At 37.6% G+C, this 19,039-nt stretch overlaps 1 protein-coding gene across 2 annotated transcripts in view; it reads right to left on the bottom strand.

The window, feature by feature from the left end:
• Positions 1-18,589, bottom strand: part of WDR41 (WD repeat domain 41) — a 28,697-nt gene extending 10,108 nt beyond the window's left edge. For both annotated transcript variants that reach the window (XR_002273219.2, XM_010413943.4), the window contains exons 1-9: positions 18,465-18,589; positions 14,321-14,436; positions 11,359-11,407; positions 9,399-9,530; positions 8,967-9,029; positions 8,389-8,500; positions 6,975-7,037; positions 4,780-4,890; positions 3,313-3,497 (exon numbers count right to left, since the gene is read on the bottom strand). Coding sequence is in view for 1 of the 2 variants with exons in the window: in XM_010413943.4 (XP_010412245.2) it covers positions 3,313-3,497; positions 4,780-4,890; positions 6,975-7,037; positions 8,389-8,500; positions 8,967-9,029; positions 9,399-9,530; positions 11,359-11,407; positions 14,321-14,436; positions 18,465-18,515 (882 nt within the window). In the remaining variant the exon portion in view is untranslated. The remainder of the gene's footprint in view (positions 1-3,312; positions 3,498-4,779; positions 4,891-6,974; positions 7,038-8,388; positions 8,501-8,966; positions 9,030-9,398; positions 9,531-11,358; positions 11,408-14,320; positions 14,437-18,464) is intronic.
• Between the last annotated feature and the right edge of the window lie 450 nt (positions 18,590-19,039).

The raw sequence follows: 19,039 nt of genomic DNA, 5'->3' as shown, positions 1-19,039 counted from the left end.
TCCTATATTACTCTAAGCAGTAATTTAATGTCTGTATTTTTCTCCTGTACCTCACAGTCTAAGCAGAAACTAAGGATAACAACAAATCAACACACTTCTGCAATTAAATGCTTATGTTTTTCCAGTAAAATAATGCTCCATGTTTTGAAAAACTCTTGGTTTATCAAGAAAGACTGAGAATACAGGAAACTGTTCTGCATTTTTGACTTTTTTTGAATTTAACTGAAGATAGAGATAGATAAAGAGGCCTTGCTCAAGTATTTGGGCTCTACTGAATACAGAAAAGGAACTCTCACAAGAAAGTATTACAAAATAATCCATTTTGCATTCAATGCTCTTCTTCAGAAGAGTGCAGGCATTCCATCTCATAACCATCATGACCCTATGTCCTAGGTTACAATGTAAGATGTAACCAAAAGTATGTATTCTATTATCATCTTCACAAGCTGTTAAAGCAGATGGGGCAGTGCTCGTTATCTCCTACCATGACTCATCCCTGATAACTCCCTCTGGAAACTATCTCTGTTTAATGGGCTATCAAGGACCCACTGCATGACTCATAAAATGACATCATTCCATTGTGAGATGCTCCACCCAGGGGGAGGAACCAAGCATTCCTACCTGGATATAATCTGAGGTTTGGAACAGCACAAGCAGCCCTTACCTACTGGGTGCCCAGAGGACAAGAGCTACATAGCCACCACTGGACCTTCAGAGGAAGGACCAGACCCTTCTACAGGACCACAGCTTCAACAGAACCACTTCAAAGAGGACTGCAGACACCACTTAATCAGACTGCTACCACCACTCTGCCCAGCAGGGTGTCAGGTCGTATCCTGACTCTCTCAGGTTGTGTCAGTATTTCTGCATTATTGCCTTGTTATATACACTAGTAAAGAACTGTTATTCCTATTTCTCATATAATTGCCCAAAAGCCCCTTAATTTCAAAATTACAGTAATTTGGAGGGAAGTGGCTTACATTTTCCATTCCAAGGGAGGCTCCTGCCTTCCTTAGCAGACATCTGTCTTTCAAACCAAGACACCCTAAGAAGCCAGAAACAGTTTACAGATCTTTGGACCTGGACCGCTTCATGACTTGTGATGAACTTAAAGAGGACAAGTGTATAATTGTATGTATGTACACATGATTAATATTCAGTACCAGAGGAGTGCAAGGTGTTTCCATTCAGTACATATTTGCAGTTCTGAACACACCTTGTTTAGGTGACAGTGTGCTAGAACAGTTCCCTGAACAGCCTGCTTCCATTTACACAACCCAAACTTTAACATCTCATATGCAATTCACACTACATGCTGTCAACACTTTGTACAACTTGTAACCTAGGGTCTTTGACTAAAATTTCCTATATATGTTCAACAATGTTTTGACATTGTTCAAAACTCTTTGTCCAGGTTTTTAATCTTTCTTTTTTTTCTTACGTGTATCTGTTGTGGGAGAACGGAAACTAAACAGATAGCACCATTGCCAAATCAAGACAAAAACAAACCACTGAGCCCATTATCCTAGTTTTGCATAAGGTTCAAATTCACATAACTCTTCCACTTTGAGCCCTACTCTTAAAGTTTTGCAAAAGATGCTCTTCATGGAGCACTCTTTTTTTTCCACAAGCCTTGGCAAAATCCTCGTCATCTCAAAATCCAAGAACATAAAAGATGAAAAGCATAAACTGTACACCTCTCTTAACAGGCAAGCTGAACACACACGTACCAGGAGAGCGGATGCACTCCTTAGCACTGTTTCCTAGTATTGCCAAACCTTTACCATCCCATTTGTTTCTGAACCATGTTTTGCCTACAAGCTCAGTGTCATACTAGACAAGTGTATCTTCTCCAACTACCTAACTACCAGGTCTAGAAAACAGAGAAAACATACATTTTACACTATTTTTTTTAACATGAAGACCAGTGTTCTGCTTTGAGGAAGCAGGTAACAAAGTAATACATTATATAAATACATTTTTGCACCACCTTTTAAGTAGGAACTTTACAATACAGACAGCTCTACCTTAAAAGCACCTTCTATTTTGATATGTAACACTAGAACCACCTTTATTCCCACCATTCAAAACTCTCACAATAAAAAAAAAATTCACAGCAATTTATTTAGTTCAGTTACATGAATGGAAGAAAGACTTCAGCTTTCTTTTAAACCCTCAGATTCCACACTGGATGTTTTAACAACTTCTGACCTTCCCCACATTCTTTTCTACTTCCCTAAAATACATCATATGTAGCTTTCAAGCATGGAATGAAAGTGTTTTGAAGCCAAATTATAGAACTTATCGTAAACAAAATTCGCTTTTGGCTCATTGTAGAAATAAGCACTGACAACAAAATCAGTGGAAATCCCACCTCTAAAGACAACCACATCTTTTTTAGCCCCCACATCCCACAGTAATTCTCTCTCCAGGGTTTTACAAAAGTTCTATTCAGAAAAAGGCAAATGCATCAGGTGACTACTTGGTCCTTACCCTATATTCAGGCTTTTCCATAGCTTTTATTTTGTTATAGCTTATATATCTGAACTCATTTCCAAGAATCCCTTTCTTAATCATTCCCAATAACTGTGTAACTCCCTACATACCCCAAAACAAAATCCCACTGTACCTCAACAATGAAACATCTTTTACTTTGCCACTAACAGCTGGTAACATTTCACAAAATTAAATATCAACCTCAGTATTTTTAGTGTTTGCTGAACAGTAACTGGATTCTGACTGAGTATTCTGACCAAGAACTTATCTCTAAAATAGGAATATAGTAGACTGGATCTTGGAAACGTATTTGAGCATACAACTGCGTACAGCCCATCTGAACAGAAAGAGCAATACTCATTTACTATAAAGCATAGACATATTCCTACTCTTAAATAGTACCCTCATAGTATTCTCACAGTACCCTCAGCTATAACTGCTCAAAGAGGTGCATTATTGGGAAAACTGCATTTCCAGAAGCTGGAACACGAAAGATGCATGCCATCAAAACACACACCCTCATATGTGTATTTCTCTAGTGGTATTGTTAACAAGTAATGAATCTTTGTTAGTCAAAAACAAATGCTGTTGTGACAGTTTGTTATGTTAGTTTCCATACCATCAACATATTTTAACTTTCATACAGGTCAACAGTCAATACTTTATATAAAAAAATGTGGACCATATAAAATAGCTGTGCACACTTAAAAGAAGCCTCTCATACTAAAACAAAGAAACTGAAAATAGAAACCACTCAGTCTTCCGTGGTAAGATCATCCTAGTTTACTTAAAGTAATTCACTCTGAAGCTTTTTACCTCCTCGTCAGATGTTAAGTGTTGAACTGAAGTTTCATTAGGGCTTTGGGATAACTTTATTTCTGGCTGTACATCTGGATGGACAGAGGAGTCCCAGAAGCTGCACTCAGCTGCCTGCTTTGTCCAGTCAAGTGCATCCCAAACTATTAACTCACCGATGTGAGAACCTGTCACAAAAGTCAGATCTGGAGGGGGAAAAAAACCACACATAGAAACCACATTATATTAAAAAAAATAAATTTCACACAAAGTTACAGCCCTAGAAAGGGAAGACAGCCCATTTATGCAGAAAGCTATGTAGAGTGTGCAATACATAACTGACTGGACAAAAACCTCTCTCTTTGAGTAAATACTCACCTAATTACCTAGCATAGCTCAGATGAGCTCTCTTATAAAATTAGAACTAGGAAGGAGAACATTCACTGGCCACAGTGCACAGTACAGAGTTGCAAAGGCAAGAACACCACCAGAAGTGTGTACAAGTATTTGAACTTCATTTCTGCATCTAAAGCCCTTCTATTCCTTGGAGAAGCAGGTGTACAGACACAACAAAGTATGTCTTTGCCATAAATAGAAATACTGATCACAAGTTAAATGATTGAGTTAATGGCAATATGGAAGTAGCTGCTCATGAATTTGTTTATCACACATGGAAAGGAACTTCTACAACAATATTTAATGCAGGTAGCATCCTGTGTTTGTAAGCCAAACACTGCTTGCCTCTCATAATCAAAAAGGAGAAAATAATGGCAGCAGTTAAGCTGAGAAACAAGTACCATAGAATCCAAGTTTTCTCTTTTCCAGCCACTTGCTCCCTCTGTAACATAGCCCCTTTGTGCCAACGAGGCAGACACAGATACACCCAAGGACAAATATACACTCTCTATCCCACCAGTAATACCTTTTCCTGGGATCTGGAGGTGCTCCATTAAAAAAAAAAGATAGGGAAGAACAGCATAGAAGGAGATGATACTTGCAGCAGAGTAGACAGAATTTCAAGTATTAGTTCAGTATTACCCTAATGAGCAGCATAGATCACATCATCTTCCAGACCCTCTCTATAATGGATCTATATGCAGGCTCACACCTGCACACACAGAACCTTCAGTTACCTCAGGACTACAACTGCAAGGGACATGGCACTACATATCCCATTTTAAGAATAAGAAGAAACAAGAAAAAAAAAAGTATCATTTTTAGTTTCCCAACAGAAAGACCAAGAGTTCCATTTCCATCAATGACATTGACTCTTCTACAGTGCAACTTGCTTGGTTTCATTTCATTGTTAATCCATAAACACAGGAATTACATTTTGTCATATCACTACCTTTGCAGCTACACAAAAAGGTACATCCACTAGTTAGTAAGTTTCACTCCAGTTAAAACTTTGGTTCCAATAAAAACTCAATAGGTGAAATATCCCACCAGTAACTAAGAAAATCAGTAGCATTATAAAATCACTCTTACCATTGACACTGACTAATGATGAAATGTTATCCTGATGGTCAACAAGGCGCTTTACTTCAAGGACATTCCAACCTTCAGACCCATTCTTAGAAGCACTCAACCTAAAAATTACTTCAAAGATAGAAAAATTGTCTAAATAAGCTTTTTCATTTGGATTAAGATGGAACTATGCATAAATAAAACATCATTTTCAGAGACACAAACTAAAACATTTTAAGTGACACCACACAAGAGCCACTTATGATCACTCATAACATCAAAAAACAGGAAGGAATTATTTCAGCATTACCACTAAAGCCTCTTACCACAGCAAATACAGGATAAAACACGTCAGCCTAGTAACTCTGAAATTCAAAGAACTGGTCAACACCAGAAGTGCAAAGTATCAGACACCTTTATGGATAAGCAACTAAAACTGAAACATGTTTCTTGAGGACTCATCTCACTGAAAAATTAATATTCAAAAACAATGCAATATCCTCTAGTAAGGCAATCAATATTGTCAGAAATTAAGAATTTTAACGAGTCTTGGAATTTCTTTTGTATCTTAAGGATACTACAAAAGAAGTATGGGATGTTCAGATGAAAGTCTGTATTGTATACCAGTGTCTAAACACAAGAGGACTATTTTCAATTTGTTCCTGCTTCTTCAATCAGAGTATCAGGTTGCTCTTTTTCAACTAGGTGTTTAACCACCTCATTGTTTTGCTGATATAGTGCTCTACTTTTTCTCTTGGATTTTATTCCCTATTTTGAAATCTCAGCTATTTTACACAACACTTATCAAAAAGCTTCTTCACCAACAGCTAGCCAATGACTTACAGTTGGCATACACAGAAAACTCTGTCTCCAACTAAGCAAGAGAAATCATCATATTGTCTCTATAGCTTTGAATAGTAAGAAATCAGCAATATCTCATACTTCCAATCCTGGGATAAGGAGGTTCTAGAGAAGCCAAGTATCTGACAGCTCAAGTAAGCAGTTCCAGACCTCCAGAAGAAAAAATGCCAATTGCTACAATCAGATCTGGACAGAGTGGCACTAACGCTGAGGGGGCTGGCAGAGGAGCTCACCATTTATCATCAGTCCTCATTAACCAGGGAGGTCCCAGTCAACTAGCGATTGACCAATGTGATGCCCATCTGCACAACTGATTGAAAGAAGGATCCAGGGAACTACAGGCCTGTCAGCATAACCCCAGTGCCAGGTAAAGTGATGGAACAAATTATCTTGAGTGTGATCACACAGCACATACCGGACAACCAGGGAATCAGGCCCAGACAGCAGGGGTTTAAGAAACACAGGTCCTGCTTGACCAACACGAGCCAGGGCATGCCCAGGTGGCCAGGAAGTCCAGCGGCATCTTGGTCTGCATCAGCAGTAGTGTGGCCAGCAGGACCAGGGCAGTGATTGTCCCCCAGTACTTGGCTCTGTAGCCACAACCGCCACTTGAGGTCACACCTCAGGTTCTGTGTTCTGTTCTGGGTCCCTCATGACAGGTAATATACGGAGGTGCTGGAGTGTGTCCAAAGAACAGCAATGGAGATGGTAAAGGGTCTGGGACACAAGTCTTATGAGGAGAGAGCTTGGGTTGTTTAGCCTGGAGAAAAGGAGCCTAAGGGAGACCTCATCACTTCTTAAAACTACCTGAGAGAAGGTTGTGGCAAAGTGGGCACTGGCCTCTTCTCCCGGGCCACAAGTGACAGGACAAAAGGAAGTGGCCTCAAGCTGTGCAAGGGGAGGTTCAGGTTGAACATCAGGAAGAATTTCTTCACTGAAGGGGTAGTCAGGCATTGGAATGGGTTGCCCAGGGATGTGGAAGGAGTCAGTATCCCTGAAGGTGTTCAAGAAATTACTGGACATGATACTCAGTGGTATGGTTTAGTCGGCATGGTGATGATTGGTTAAAGCTTGGACTCAAAGATCTTGGAGACCTTTTCCAATCTTAATGATTCTGTGATTCTAAATATAGAAAAGTTTGGTCTTTGTATGTCATGCAGCTCTCTAAAACATTCTTGAGTAAGATTAGTATTGCCTCCTCTTTGTCAAATAATGGTAAAAGAAAAAATACTGCTGACGACACCCTAATACCATTTTCTTTTCCTATGCAAATCCAGCAGCATGCTCTTCATATGTATCTCTGATAAACAGCCATTATGGAGGAACATGAACACTGGAAAATGCAAGATACTCACTTAGCTCCTTGCCAACTGCTGCTGCAACACAATTTTTGGGCAATTCAACCAAAGCACTGATGCCTTTAAAAAAAAAGGGGGGGATAAGGGAGAAAAGGATATTAACTGGTCACACAAAAACACAACAAACTGTTAATTCCTTATTAACAAAGTTCTTAACAATCTTCTTTCCGCTTATCAAAACAGAAGTATATTGCCTGAAGTGAAAGCTAAATGGCATCAGAAATGAACAGATTATCTCAAACAGAGGTACGGTCAAGAGTCCTGGTCCTGAATCCAGCAGAATTCTGAACATCAAACTTGTGGTGAGGCTGAAAGTAAATTATCTTTTTATTTTAAACACTATTAAGATATTTACATCCTAATGCTGGACAGTATTTAAAAAAACATGGAAATTATTGTGACTCTAAATACAGGCAGTACCAAATTAGATACTGATGCTACCTCAGTATACACAATTCTAAAATACTACGCAGAGCAAGATGAAGAAGAATCAAGCATATGATAAAATACCCAGCTTGCTGTTCAGAATTTCCACAGTCTGTGCCAAAGCACTGTTAGAGGAAAATTCCCCAAGGAATAAGTAATCTCTTCCCCAACAAAGGAAGTCAGAGATTAGGACAGAAGAGAAGGTCCATGCCACACATTCCATTGACTCCTTGTACCAAAGTTTCAACAGCACTCCATGCTAAGCACCACAGCATGATGACCAACTGGTATTTACCATGAGATTTCATACTGAACCAAAACAAGTATTAATATCCTCAAGGATTCAGAAGGCTTTGCCTACCACTACTCTATTCTATGACAAAAATAAGGCCATATTGGTTCCACCTTTGAATGTGATTCACAGCTTTGTAAGCATTTTGGTAAAATACAGCAATAACATGCAACAATTTTCTTCACATGGACAGATAATATAAAAGTTTATTAATAGAAAAGCATGATTAACATTGATTTCTGATTAGGTTTATTACATTCCTATCAAAACGTGCATTTTCTACATCAAAAGTACTGATTCTTAACAGTAAAAAGTCATCTTTACTGCTCTACTATTACAAACCTTCACTTAGGAATATAATAAAACTCCCACTCAATCACACAAAAAGCCAGTCAAAGGATCTGGTACACGTTATGGCAAACACATAAATCAGCATCTGAGCTCTAGCCCTCTAAGTCCAAGATAATGTACAGTTACTGGTATCTGAAATATTCTGAAATTCACACAGCATAGAACATTAAAAGCAGTCTTAGTTTGGAATCCTATTAAATCTGACATTAAAAAAATAGAGTTGCTCTAATACATAATGTTATCTTTAGAATTAAAATTAATTTGCCGAGTTGGTTTTGCATCATTATAGAGATCCATTTTACTTGGACTTTAACAGCTATAATGAGTCATTTTCATTTTTACCTGCATCAGTAAGATGACTGGTCTTACACAAGAGATCTAATTTTCGGTTCCAAACACATAGATCACTCCCTCCAGACAACCATACATTCAGTCTTTGAAGAACTGTCAAACACTGCAGAACAAAAATCAGATATATGTCTCCTGCAAAAGTTCTACAGGGAATGTCTGTATTTCTCAGTGAAATGATCATGAGCCTTAGCTAGATAAATGTTTAAGTACTTTGAAATACAATATCAAGGTCTCTGAGAAATACATATTTAATTACATACTAATACGTTAAATTTTTCATCAACAATGCAAAAACTTTAAATGTTGCAGGTCGCCTTTTCCAACACAGTAACAAAACCGAGTCACAGCATTACCTTTGTTCTACGTCCTTTCAAAAAGAAAACCGAGGTACTAAGACTTCCAAAAACAAATTAAGAATTGTGCCCACTTCTCAGCCACTCATTATGTACCTATTATTAAACAAAATGCCATTCATTCTAACACACCTGCCCGCATGACCCATGAGTCAGACATAATAGCTTAATGTATACAACAAAACAACAGACATTCATAGGGTTTCCTCAGCATACCTTTACAGTAGAATGGAAACATGACACTTTCTGAACCTGTCTGCCACTAGTGCAGTCCCAAATCTGTCTTTATTCATTAAGGAAACTGAAAGGTTTCTATGTGTTATAAATGTAAATGCTGTGTTGGTAACTAAATGACAGGTTAGGAAAGAGCTATGCAGAGACTCCGTCTCCTAAATCTGACAGTCTTTTCAATATTCAGCCTAAATGACATATTCATAAAGGCCTGTTACAGATTCATTTTTGTAGCAAGGATTGTATCTACATGTCAGCAATAACTAGTGAAACCCCTGTGTAACCCAATTACACCCAGTGGATATTATTAGCCATTAAGTTTTGAAATGGGCTACAGGCTTGTGTCAGTGTTACCTTTAAAAGTAAAAACCACAAAAAGCCCATAGAAATTTAAATTCTCTCCAGACCAAAGGATACAATAACTGTTCTATCAGCTGATGCTGTTATAATCATATCAGTTTTTTCTTCAGTACCATCTGATGAGGAAAATGGTGCTATAGCTGTAATTTTGTGCGTGTGCCCATGAAGTTCATAAAGTTTTTCTCCAGTCTGAAAAACGAAAAACATGGAAAACTAAGGGTAAAATATGAAAATGCCTCCTGTAGCATCAAATAGAGGTATTAAATGACTTTTGAAAGCAAGAATTTCTAAAGAGTCTAAAATTTCCCTTCCTAAAGTAATTTAAGGATTTGCTAGTTACTACCTTCAGTGCTGTTCAAGATCTTAAATTAAATAACATATTACGTGTAAGTTTAAAGATGTGGTACATAATGCAAATTACTCTCTGAGTAAAAAACCTCTAAAAGCCCTTAAGAACAAAATTCTGTATTAAACTAATTTAATTTTAAGGCAAATACTGGCCATTCACCCCTCTTAATGACTACTACAGCAATTCAGATTTGTTGACAATCCCTCACTTTAAAATGTATTTATTTTCAATTTTAATTATTGGAAAAGTCTGACCTATATTTATGGCAAACTTCCTGCCAGATTTGTTTAGTATGCACATTATCTATAGATTCAAGCTGGTGCTTTAGACAACTACAGCAACTTCTACTAACATTTTTAGTTAAATGGCAAAACACTACAAACAAACATGCAGAAGCATAGTGGCATTTTAAACATGCAGCTAAAATGCAGGGTAATTTAAACTGCAAACTTCTTTACAGATGTGGATTAATGTTTTAAATTAAAACTACAAAGATTTGCTTTAAAAAATACAACAAAAGTCCTACAAAAGTAGAAGATGGAACTCAGTTCATAAGCTCGATATCCAAATGAGTTTTACATTCACAAACTGCTCAGAACACTGGGCATATATATTCACATACATGGGTTTTAATATTCAAATCCCTTTACTTTTCCAAATTATAGAATTATAAAATTATAAAAGGCCATCAAAACCAGCAAAGCACTAATGGAAACTGCTTAAAAGAGAAGTTTCAAGTCTCTCCTTTTGTATTTTAAAATTACACCATCATGAATGTCACATAAAATTTTCAGAAGATTTTAAAGAAAATTTAAAGTCTGAAATTTTTTCTTCCTCAGTTCAATGTTACTGTAGACAGTACAGTATGCCTCCCCTTCAAGCTTCTTATTAAACAATGTAACTCATTGTTATACTAGAGATATAACTCATATACTAGACTTCCTTAACAAAGGTCTAATATTCATCAGTTCTCTACAATTTTGTCAACAAAACAGAGTAGAAGAGCAGAACGGAAGGTGCCACACTTACAGAGCACAATTTGTATGATAAAACTAATGTCTTAGTAAGGTTTTAAAAAGTTATGAGAAGATTTTTATTACAGCAAGCAATTAAGGGCCTGTTCCTGCAAGGCATGCAATCTTTAATTTCCACTGACTTTGTTATCTTTCCAATATAATTTTGTGATAGCTCTCTATTAATCAGTCATACTACAAAGAAGTATTACTAATAGAGCCATTGAAATGCATCTAAATCTTAAGTGTAAGGCAGGTTTGGGATCTTGCTACATATTTGTTGAGTTACAAGTCAGCATTTCAGCATTTACACAAACACAGAATAAACTTTCAAAGAGTAATTAAAACCACAATTTCATAAACACTTCTGCTTTTAACAACATGATTTAATCTGAAATTTCTCTAAAATCACTGTTGTCCCAAAACATTCTAACTTTGAAAACTTACACTTCTCTTGGGTTCACCCAACTTCTACTTCCCTAACTTACCTTTGTAAACAAAGATTCAACACTCCTTCCACTTTTACATTTTCAAACAGTAGCTCTGCAGCAATTCTTATTCATTCTGCTTTTTTGCTCCTAGACATTTCTACCTCTTCTTTACAACTTCTACCCTCTCCACAGCACACAAGCCATCCCTATAAAAGATGCCTAACCTGAGCATTCCAAAGAAATACGATCCCGTCATCTCCTGCAGATGCAAACCTGGGGAAAAAAAAAAAAAAAAAAAAAAACAACAAAAACCACAACAAACTGAAAACTTCATTATAGCATAATGTAATGGAAAAACAGTAAATACTTACAGAAGAAAAAATACTTACAAGACGTATCAGACTCTAAGTAATAGGCATGTATTTGTAAATTACAGTTTCTAATCTGAAGTCAGTATATTTAAATAGGTGGTTATCAACATATACTTAATATAAGAACAAGACTTAAGAATTCCAATACTATTATAAAAAGAATGTTCTCATGGATCACCTCAGTCTTTTCCAGTCATGATCATCACCATCTATAACCTTGTCTGTTTCCTGAAGAAGCAAGGAATGGTCAAATGATCAACAAAAAAGCCTATTTTTAAAATGTGTTATGAACACTGTTTAATTTAATGTGTCAATGTAGAGTATTACTTGCAATTTTATCTCAGTCCAGTTTTTGGAAGACTCTTGCTGAGACTTAGCCTTCTTTAGTGATCTTCCAATCAATATGAGCCTTACTTCATGTTCAAAAAGTACACGAGCAAAGAAGAAAAAAAAAACAAAAAAACCAACCAGCTTTCTGTTACATTCATAGAGGATTTATTTAGTATCTTCAAAAACCAATCTGAGAAAATTTTCCACTCACTGGTTTTAGCTGAGCCACTGAGAAAACAAGAAAATCCTTCTGTAAAATTCTCACTAAGATGATATTATCTAAAGACTTGAAGCGTGAAACTTGGCTTACAATAGCTGACAAAAAGCACACAACGGAATAGCTGCAGAAACTAAATAAAAACATTTCAGAAGCCGAGTAACAATACTAATCTTACTGAAAAGAATCAAGTGAAAAATATTATGTGTTTAACAATATAGAAAATACCATATTCTTGATAAATAAAAATTTAGAATTACTGTCCAGCAAAACAACTCCATTAAACTCCTCAAACTCTCAGAATACTAACCAGCTATACAATTTACTCCTTATTCATATGCTATTTGATAACCTATCTTAAATGTAGCCACTCAGACTTTAGTTTTACAATGATTATCATTATTTTAGCTTTAGTAATTTACCTGCTACCAAATAACAAAGTGCAAAACGGTAAAAGACTTCTTTGTAACAGACAGTGTATGCAAGCTAAGAATACTGTGGTGTTTCTACAAAGATGAATTACACCGATTCAGTATGCATTTTGAGAAAAACATACTTTGATAAAGGGTTATTTTAATAACTTGTCTGGGAAAAAAAGGACTGAAGAAACCACACGAGATTCTTCCATTTTAATATGAATCTTCTGGTGGACTACTACAATGTAAAAATAACTTTCATGATAATGCATGTAACTTTTCTGACATACATATATTTACGACATTAAAAATAAAAACTGGCAAGCCAAAAATCCTCCATGAAGTCTTCCGTAAAATTTTTATTTGTATGAGTGTGTGTGTATATATATATGCACACACATATATATAAAATATATTAGAAAATAAGATTCTGTGAGCATTTCTGAACTGGAAGAGACCACTGGCATGGTCTCTTCCAGTCAATGTGCATGGGGAGGGAGAGAACCTTTCTTCACAAAACACCTGCTGTATGCTGCAAGGATATAAAACAAACTCTTGCCCACGTTAACTTCATGTAGTGAATTGATGAATATATTAGAATTTCCCTTCTCTGTCTAATCCATAAAAGATATAAATTACTACAGCTCCTTAACAGAGCTACTCCCACCTATTACTTATGTTCTTAGTCATTAAACATTTTCTATTTAATTCTCCGCATCAGCCAAGAGTCACTACATTTTATGACTGACTAAAGACTTCACAACCTTACTTTTAAGGCAGAAAATTATTTCTTCTCTTGTAGAATTAAGTTAAATTAAAGAACATGCAAGGCTAATCTAGAGAAAACTAGAATAGAAACTAGGTTGTAATGTACAACTATCATAATTCATTCTCTCAGTCACACTTCCTAAGTGACATAGGTAAATACAAGTACTTCATCTTAACCAGTTTTCCAGTTTTCAGATAACTCTGTCCTCAGAAGATAGATAACCCAGTCTTCAGAAGTTACTGATAAAGACTGTCAGGAAATATAAAGAAAGGTGCATACAGCTGAAACCTGAAGGAGAGAAACAAAGGAATTGTCAGGTTTCAAAGAGGTATAGCAAGTTGAATCAGATCAATCTGGAAGAGAAATGTAATGCAGAGGTTAGGCACATGGTGACTTTTGCTAAGTAGTCATGCTGAATAAAGTAGCTGAAAATTTTAAAACTTGAAAAGTTAAAAAAAAATTCCATCAACCAAAGGTCAAGTGAATTTAGCACCCTAGCACCAACAGAAAGTGCAACAAAAAATTGGAAAGAGAGAAAAAGCAACACTCGGTATTGTTGATGTCATGTCCAGTTGCTACAGCATATCTGTAGGAGTCTATTACATTCTTTCATAGAACCAGAAGGTAAAATAACAGCTATCCTCAATTCAGAAATACACAACACATGCATCCTGTCAGAACAGCAGCAGACAGTACTGCATATTGTTCTGCGAGAATCTATGCATGTACAAAGTGCAACACTCAGACCAGGAACAGACTGAAAAAGAACAGCTGAATCAGCTAAAGGCAATTCTTACAAACAAATGAATTTGTACTGAGAAACATAAACAAAACAATTGCTTTGTTTATGTTTCTCAGTACAAAAAATTATCACCATTATTTTCTCATTAAACTATAACTTAAAAGAGAAACCAAAAGACATAGTAACATAGCAAGAAAAGGGAGTATTCATCCCTTGCCTTTTTTAACACCAGTTTTTCCTGCCCTCCCCCATCAAAAGTAAAAAGAATTAAAAATGTTACCACATTTTTACAAAAGTATTGCTAAGAACATTGTGAAACAATTTGAAATGGCATTTCATACCTGCAATCATCTATTTGCACTAGAAATCGTACTATATCTTGATGGCCTTTCAACACAAGGAGCTCTGTGTAAGGATTCTGTATTTGTTCTTCACCAATTGTCTGTACAGAGGATTTCTAAAATTCATAAAAAAGGAAGTAAATTTATTTTGTACTAACATAATTATTTTCATCATGTCTTTGTAATGTCTAACAATCTACATAGAGACATGTGTGAAGTTTCTGAAATACCATTCTGACTTAATGAAAATCATTATAAAATACAGTTTTCTGTTTTTTCAAGTAAATAAAAGCTTTCTATAGCATGTATTTTAAATTATGATATACCATTTTCTGTCTAACAAAAACATTTTGTACCGATTTAATCACTGATACAGTGAGATGAAACCCCAGCTTAGTTATGAGCTGTCATGAGGAGGCAGTTTCATGACTCAATTCACGATATATTCAGATTTTCATTAAATTACACCTGTTACGAGATGGCTGTGAACCTCTCATATCTTTCATCTACTGTTCAATTTTAAAATCCTATATTAAGACAACATATTTAAAACAAATGAGAACAAATGCTGTTTTGTTCCATAATATATAAATCACCCATTGGTACTCTACTCACAAAATACCAAAGCAAACCGCTTAAAAAACCATAGAGAATGATTAATCATTTTATAGAACAGCATCTGCAATTACCCCCAACTAGACTATTAATTAAAAGAACAATCAATCACTTGGAGAAAGCTGATCACTAGGCAGGGTCAATAAAATACTGCATAGCACTGCATTTTCAAGGCAGAGGAGTTCTGCCAATCTCAATCATAATTTTATTTCAAGACAACTTTTTTGTAATTAAGGTCTTAAACATTCTGTAACAACTTGTTGTCAGATATTATTTTTTAAAAAAACCATCTAAACAGTTCGGTAGTTACTCAGTGACAGCACTCTCTTCCCTCTGGATTTATTTTACACAACAGTCAACATCACACTACTTCCAAGACTGTCCTTTCTTTGAGGACTTCAACACAATGTACATTGTAAAACAGCAACTACAGAACACTGTACAACATCCAGCACACGACAGGTAATACCACATGAAAGAGAAACATGTTATCCTCAGAAACTTGAACTTTTTCTTGCAAGATTAATAAATTATTTTCTATTACTTTGATATTGGTACTATGGTAATATTCTTCAGAAACTAAGAATGACATAGTTAATAAATATGGATGGAAAGAAACCTTTATTTGGCCTGCGGATGGAAAGAAACCTTCATTTGAAGAGTTCTCAATTTTTAAATGAAGCTCTTGTGATTTTATCTTGGTTTTGTGCTATCTGGGGCATTTCATGAAGCAACTGTTCCTCATTTTATGCAATCACATGAGAATAGCAGTTCCCATTTATAATACAACAAGTAGAATCTGCATGGCTATAATAAATATAAAAACTTAGAATTCAGCCATCCAAAGCTAATCAAAACATTCCTTAAAAAAAAATGACAGTTCTAAAAATCCTAAGTAAATCTCAGTACATTAGCAATACTGCATTCAGAAAACATTCAGCAAGCAATTTTAACACCATTCAGAGAAACTCAGAATTTGTATCATTAATATTCCAATCCTACAGTCTGTTGTTGCTTCCTATTCAGTACAAGATGGTGCTATTTCTTCTGAACAATATGTCTAATCTTAATTCTAACAATGCCTGTGAATATTGGAAGATACAGTGCTGATGAGGTACCTATAGATGAGAACAAAATAACATCTTTTCCCCCAGAAATCTCATACAACAAGTTATGCTCTCTTCAGATCTCCATTCATATTTATTCAAGTGTTGGGTTAGATGAGCGTTCTTTCTCTAAGAAATCTATATACAAACTATTAACTGGTCTCTCTTCCAGCAACACCAAGATTTTTGGCGATAAAAGCTGGATGCTGATGTTAATGGAATCTATTCCCAACTTGCATGTTTTTATGCATGACCTGTAAGCAACAATAATCAGAAAAAAACAAACAAACAAACAAAATGTTCATCTCAACCTCAAAATTTCCTATAACCTCCATGATGTGAAGCACTTAAAAAGTGGGAGTTTCAAAAGCAATTCATGAAAACCACGTATACAAGACTACACAGGAATACTGATTTATGGATCACGGAGCATGACAAAACAGCTCCTATGGACCATAATGCTCCTGCACTTAAGCGCTCCAACTACCAGAGCCACCCTGCCTAAACCATGGCTGGCCATCAACTGAAGAGATTCAGGAGCTTAAGTCTAAACGACTTCCAGTTCTACAGTAAAATAAAAAAAGAAATGGGTAAGGAGAAATTTCCATTTCACAAACTTAGGACAGCTTTGCCAGAGGCTTCCTCTATTCACCCAGTGCAATGCCACTCTTAACACATCTGTCTGAAGTCACAGCGCAAGAAACAAACACCGTTAAGTCCATAGCCCACACACTGCTGTGGGCTTTCTTACCTATTGAAGAACTAATGGTTATGAAGATTATTAGATGAAACAATATTGCATCGTACTAAGGGTCTAACCCTTAGCAATACTTGTTCTTCAAATTTTCCACAGAGAAGCAAAATTATTACTATCATTCCACAAAATGTGATGACAATGAGAACAAAAGTCCTGTGGATTTAACCAAGGCATGAACGGCAGAATGGAAGAACCGGGCCACACCTTGATTCATGCTCATGCTTTATTAAATCACAGTACATAAACCAGAGCCAGAGTTTAAACTTTGGAAAGGGACACACAACAACACGGTTTTCTAGCACATCTTAGAAAACTGCATCATATTTCCCATCCTCCTTCTAAAAACAACTGCACACAAACCTGCAAGTATGGCTGAGATCCAACTGCCATTTCGACTGACAACAAAAGTCACAGGTAATCCCACACATCGTCCTTCCAAACTGGTGCAGACCCAAATTTCCACCAAATTAAGTACTGACCTTTGAAGTCAACCACGATATTGACATAACTTGCTCATGAACAGCAGCTGGAAAATAATTATTTCCTCATACTTGTCTAGATTATAAAAGCACTAAGTATATGGAGCGCAGCAATACTTTTAATTAACTCTTGTTAAATCTGCAATGAGAACTTCAGCAGACTCTTACGGACATGAAAATTCCAATAATCTCTCCCTCTAATTCAGTAACATTACTCAATCTGAGTAGCAGGAAGGATGTCAGCGTACTACATAACAAAGCGTATTTCGTAGATGAGGAACCAAGAAGAAATGCTGGAAGGCTACTACAAACTGCTGTGACACATAAATAAAAACTCACTGCCTATAATTTACATTATCGACCTCAGAGTCCTGAAGGCAGGACTTGCAAGAACTGCACGTAAGCTACACACCATAACCCCACCGAGCGGGAGGGGCCGGGATGCTCCCGATAGCTCCCGGGCGAGCTCTGCTCGGTCGTTCTGCTGCTCACAGAATCAGCTACGTTGCAAAGGACCTCTGAGATCAAGCCCAACCCATGACAAACACCACCATGTCAACTAGACCACGGCACTGAGTGCCACGTCCAGTCCTTAATACCTCGAGAGATGGTGATTCCACTACCACCCTGAGCAGTCCATTCCAATACCTTTCTGTGAAGAAATTCTTCCTTATGTCTAACCTGGACCTCCCCTAGTGCAGCTTGAGACTATGTCCTCTTGTCCTGTCGCTGGCTGCCTGGGAGAAGAGACCAGCCCCCACGGCTACAGCCTACTTTCAGGTAGTTGGAAAGAGTGACAAGATATCCCCTGAGCCTCCGTTTCCCCAGGATAAAACACCCAAGCTACGTCAGCCGCTCCGCACAGGACTTGTGCTCCAAACCCTGCACCACTTCCGCCGCCCTTTTCTCGACACGCTCCAGCTCCATGTCCGCCTTGAACTGAAGTGCCCACACCTGGACACAGTCCTTGAGGTTCGCTTCTGTGCCTTCCCACCTCCCCTGGTTCCCTTCGAGGACGCCCGCAAGTCGTTTTATCAGTCCGACCGTCTCGAAGGCCGAGAGCCGGCCCGGAGCACGGCCCATCACGGGGCCCCGACCCACCCAGCGGGAAAGGCCACGGCCCAGCGCATCCCGACCTCATGGCACCACTCGCCCCAAGCCTAAGGCTCCGCAGGGAGCCGCCTCACCTCCGCCAAGCCCTGCGGCTCCCGGCCGCCGCCGATCAGCCACCGCAGCATCGGGAGCGAGCCCGAGACCGCTTCCGGGCCCCGCAGCGGCAGCGCTGAGGTACAGGCTGCTCAATCGAGCTTCGCGGGAGACCCGCCCGCCGGTGGGCGGGGCCGGGCGCGGCCGGAGCAGTCGATCGCCGAGCGGGTGTGCCGTGAGGGGCGGCGGGTGGTGTGCCCGTCCCGAGCGTGTTTGCACGGCTTCGTAAGGCGGACAAGTGAAATATTTATTGGCGTTTTATCTCGCTGTCTTCCGACGTCAGAGAAGATTTATGCTATTACCAGATTGATGCTATTATTTTACATATTACCATATTGCATAGTCCCACATCACAATTACGTTATTGCCATTTTATTGTGACTGTCTTCAACTGTTTTGTGAAGTGGAATGAGCACCAAAATGTTTTCTAACTAACAGATTTCCCTTGGCTATGGCTATTTCCATCCTCCCTGGGGTCTTTGATGGTCCCATCAGGATGGAGCAACATATACGAGTAAACTCACCTGATTCACTGTCCTGCTCCTCTGCTGCCCTT

Source organism: Corvus cornix, chromosome Z (genome assembly GCF_000738735.6).
Source record: "Corvus cornix cornix isolate S_Up_H32 chromosome Z, ASM73873v5, whole genome shotgun sequence".
NCBI classification, from domain to species: Eukaryota; Metazoa; Chordata; class Aves; order Passeriformes; family Corvidae; genus Corvus; species Corvus cornix.
Note: the sequence above shows the minus strand (reverse complement) of the source record. Positions and strands in the feature narration are given on the sequence as shown.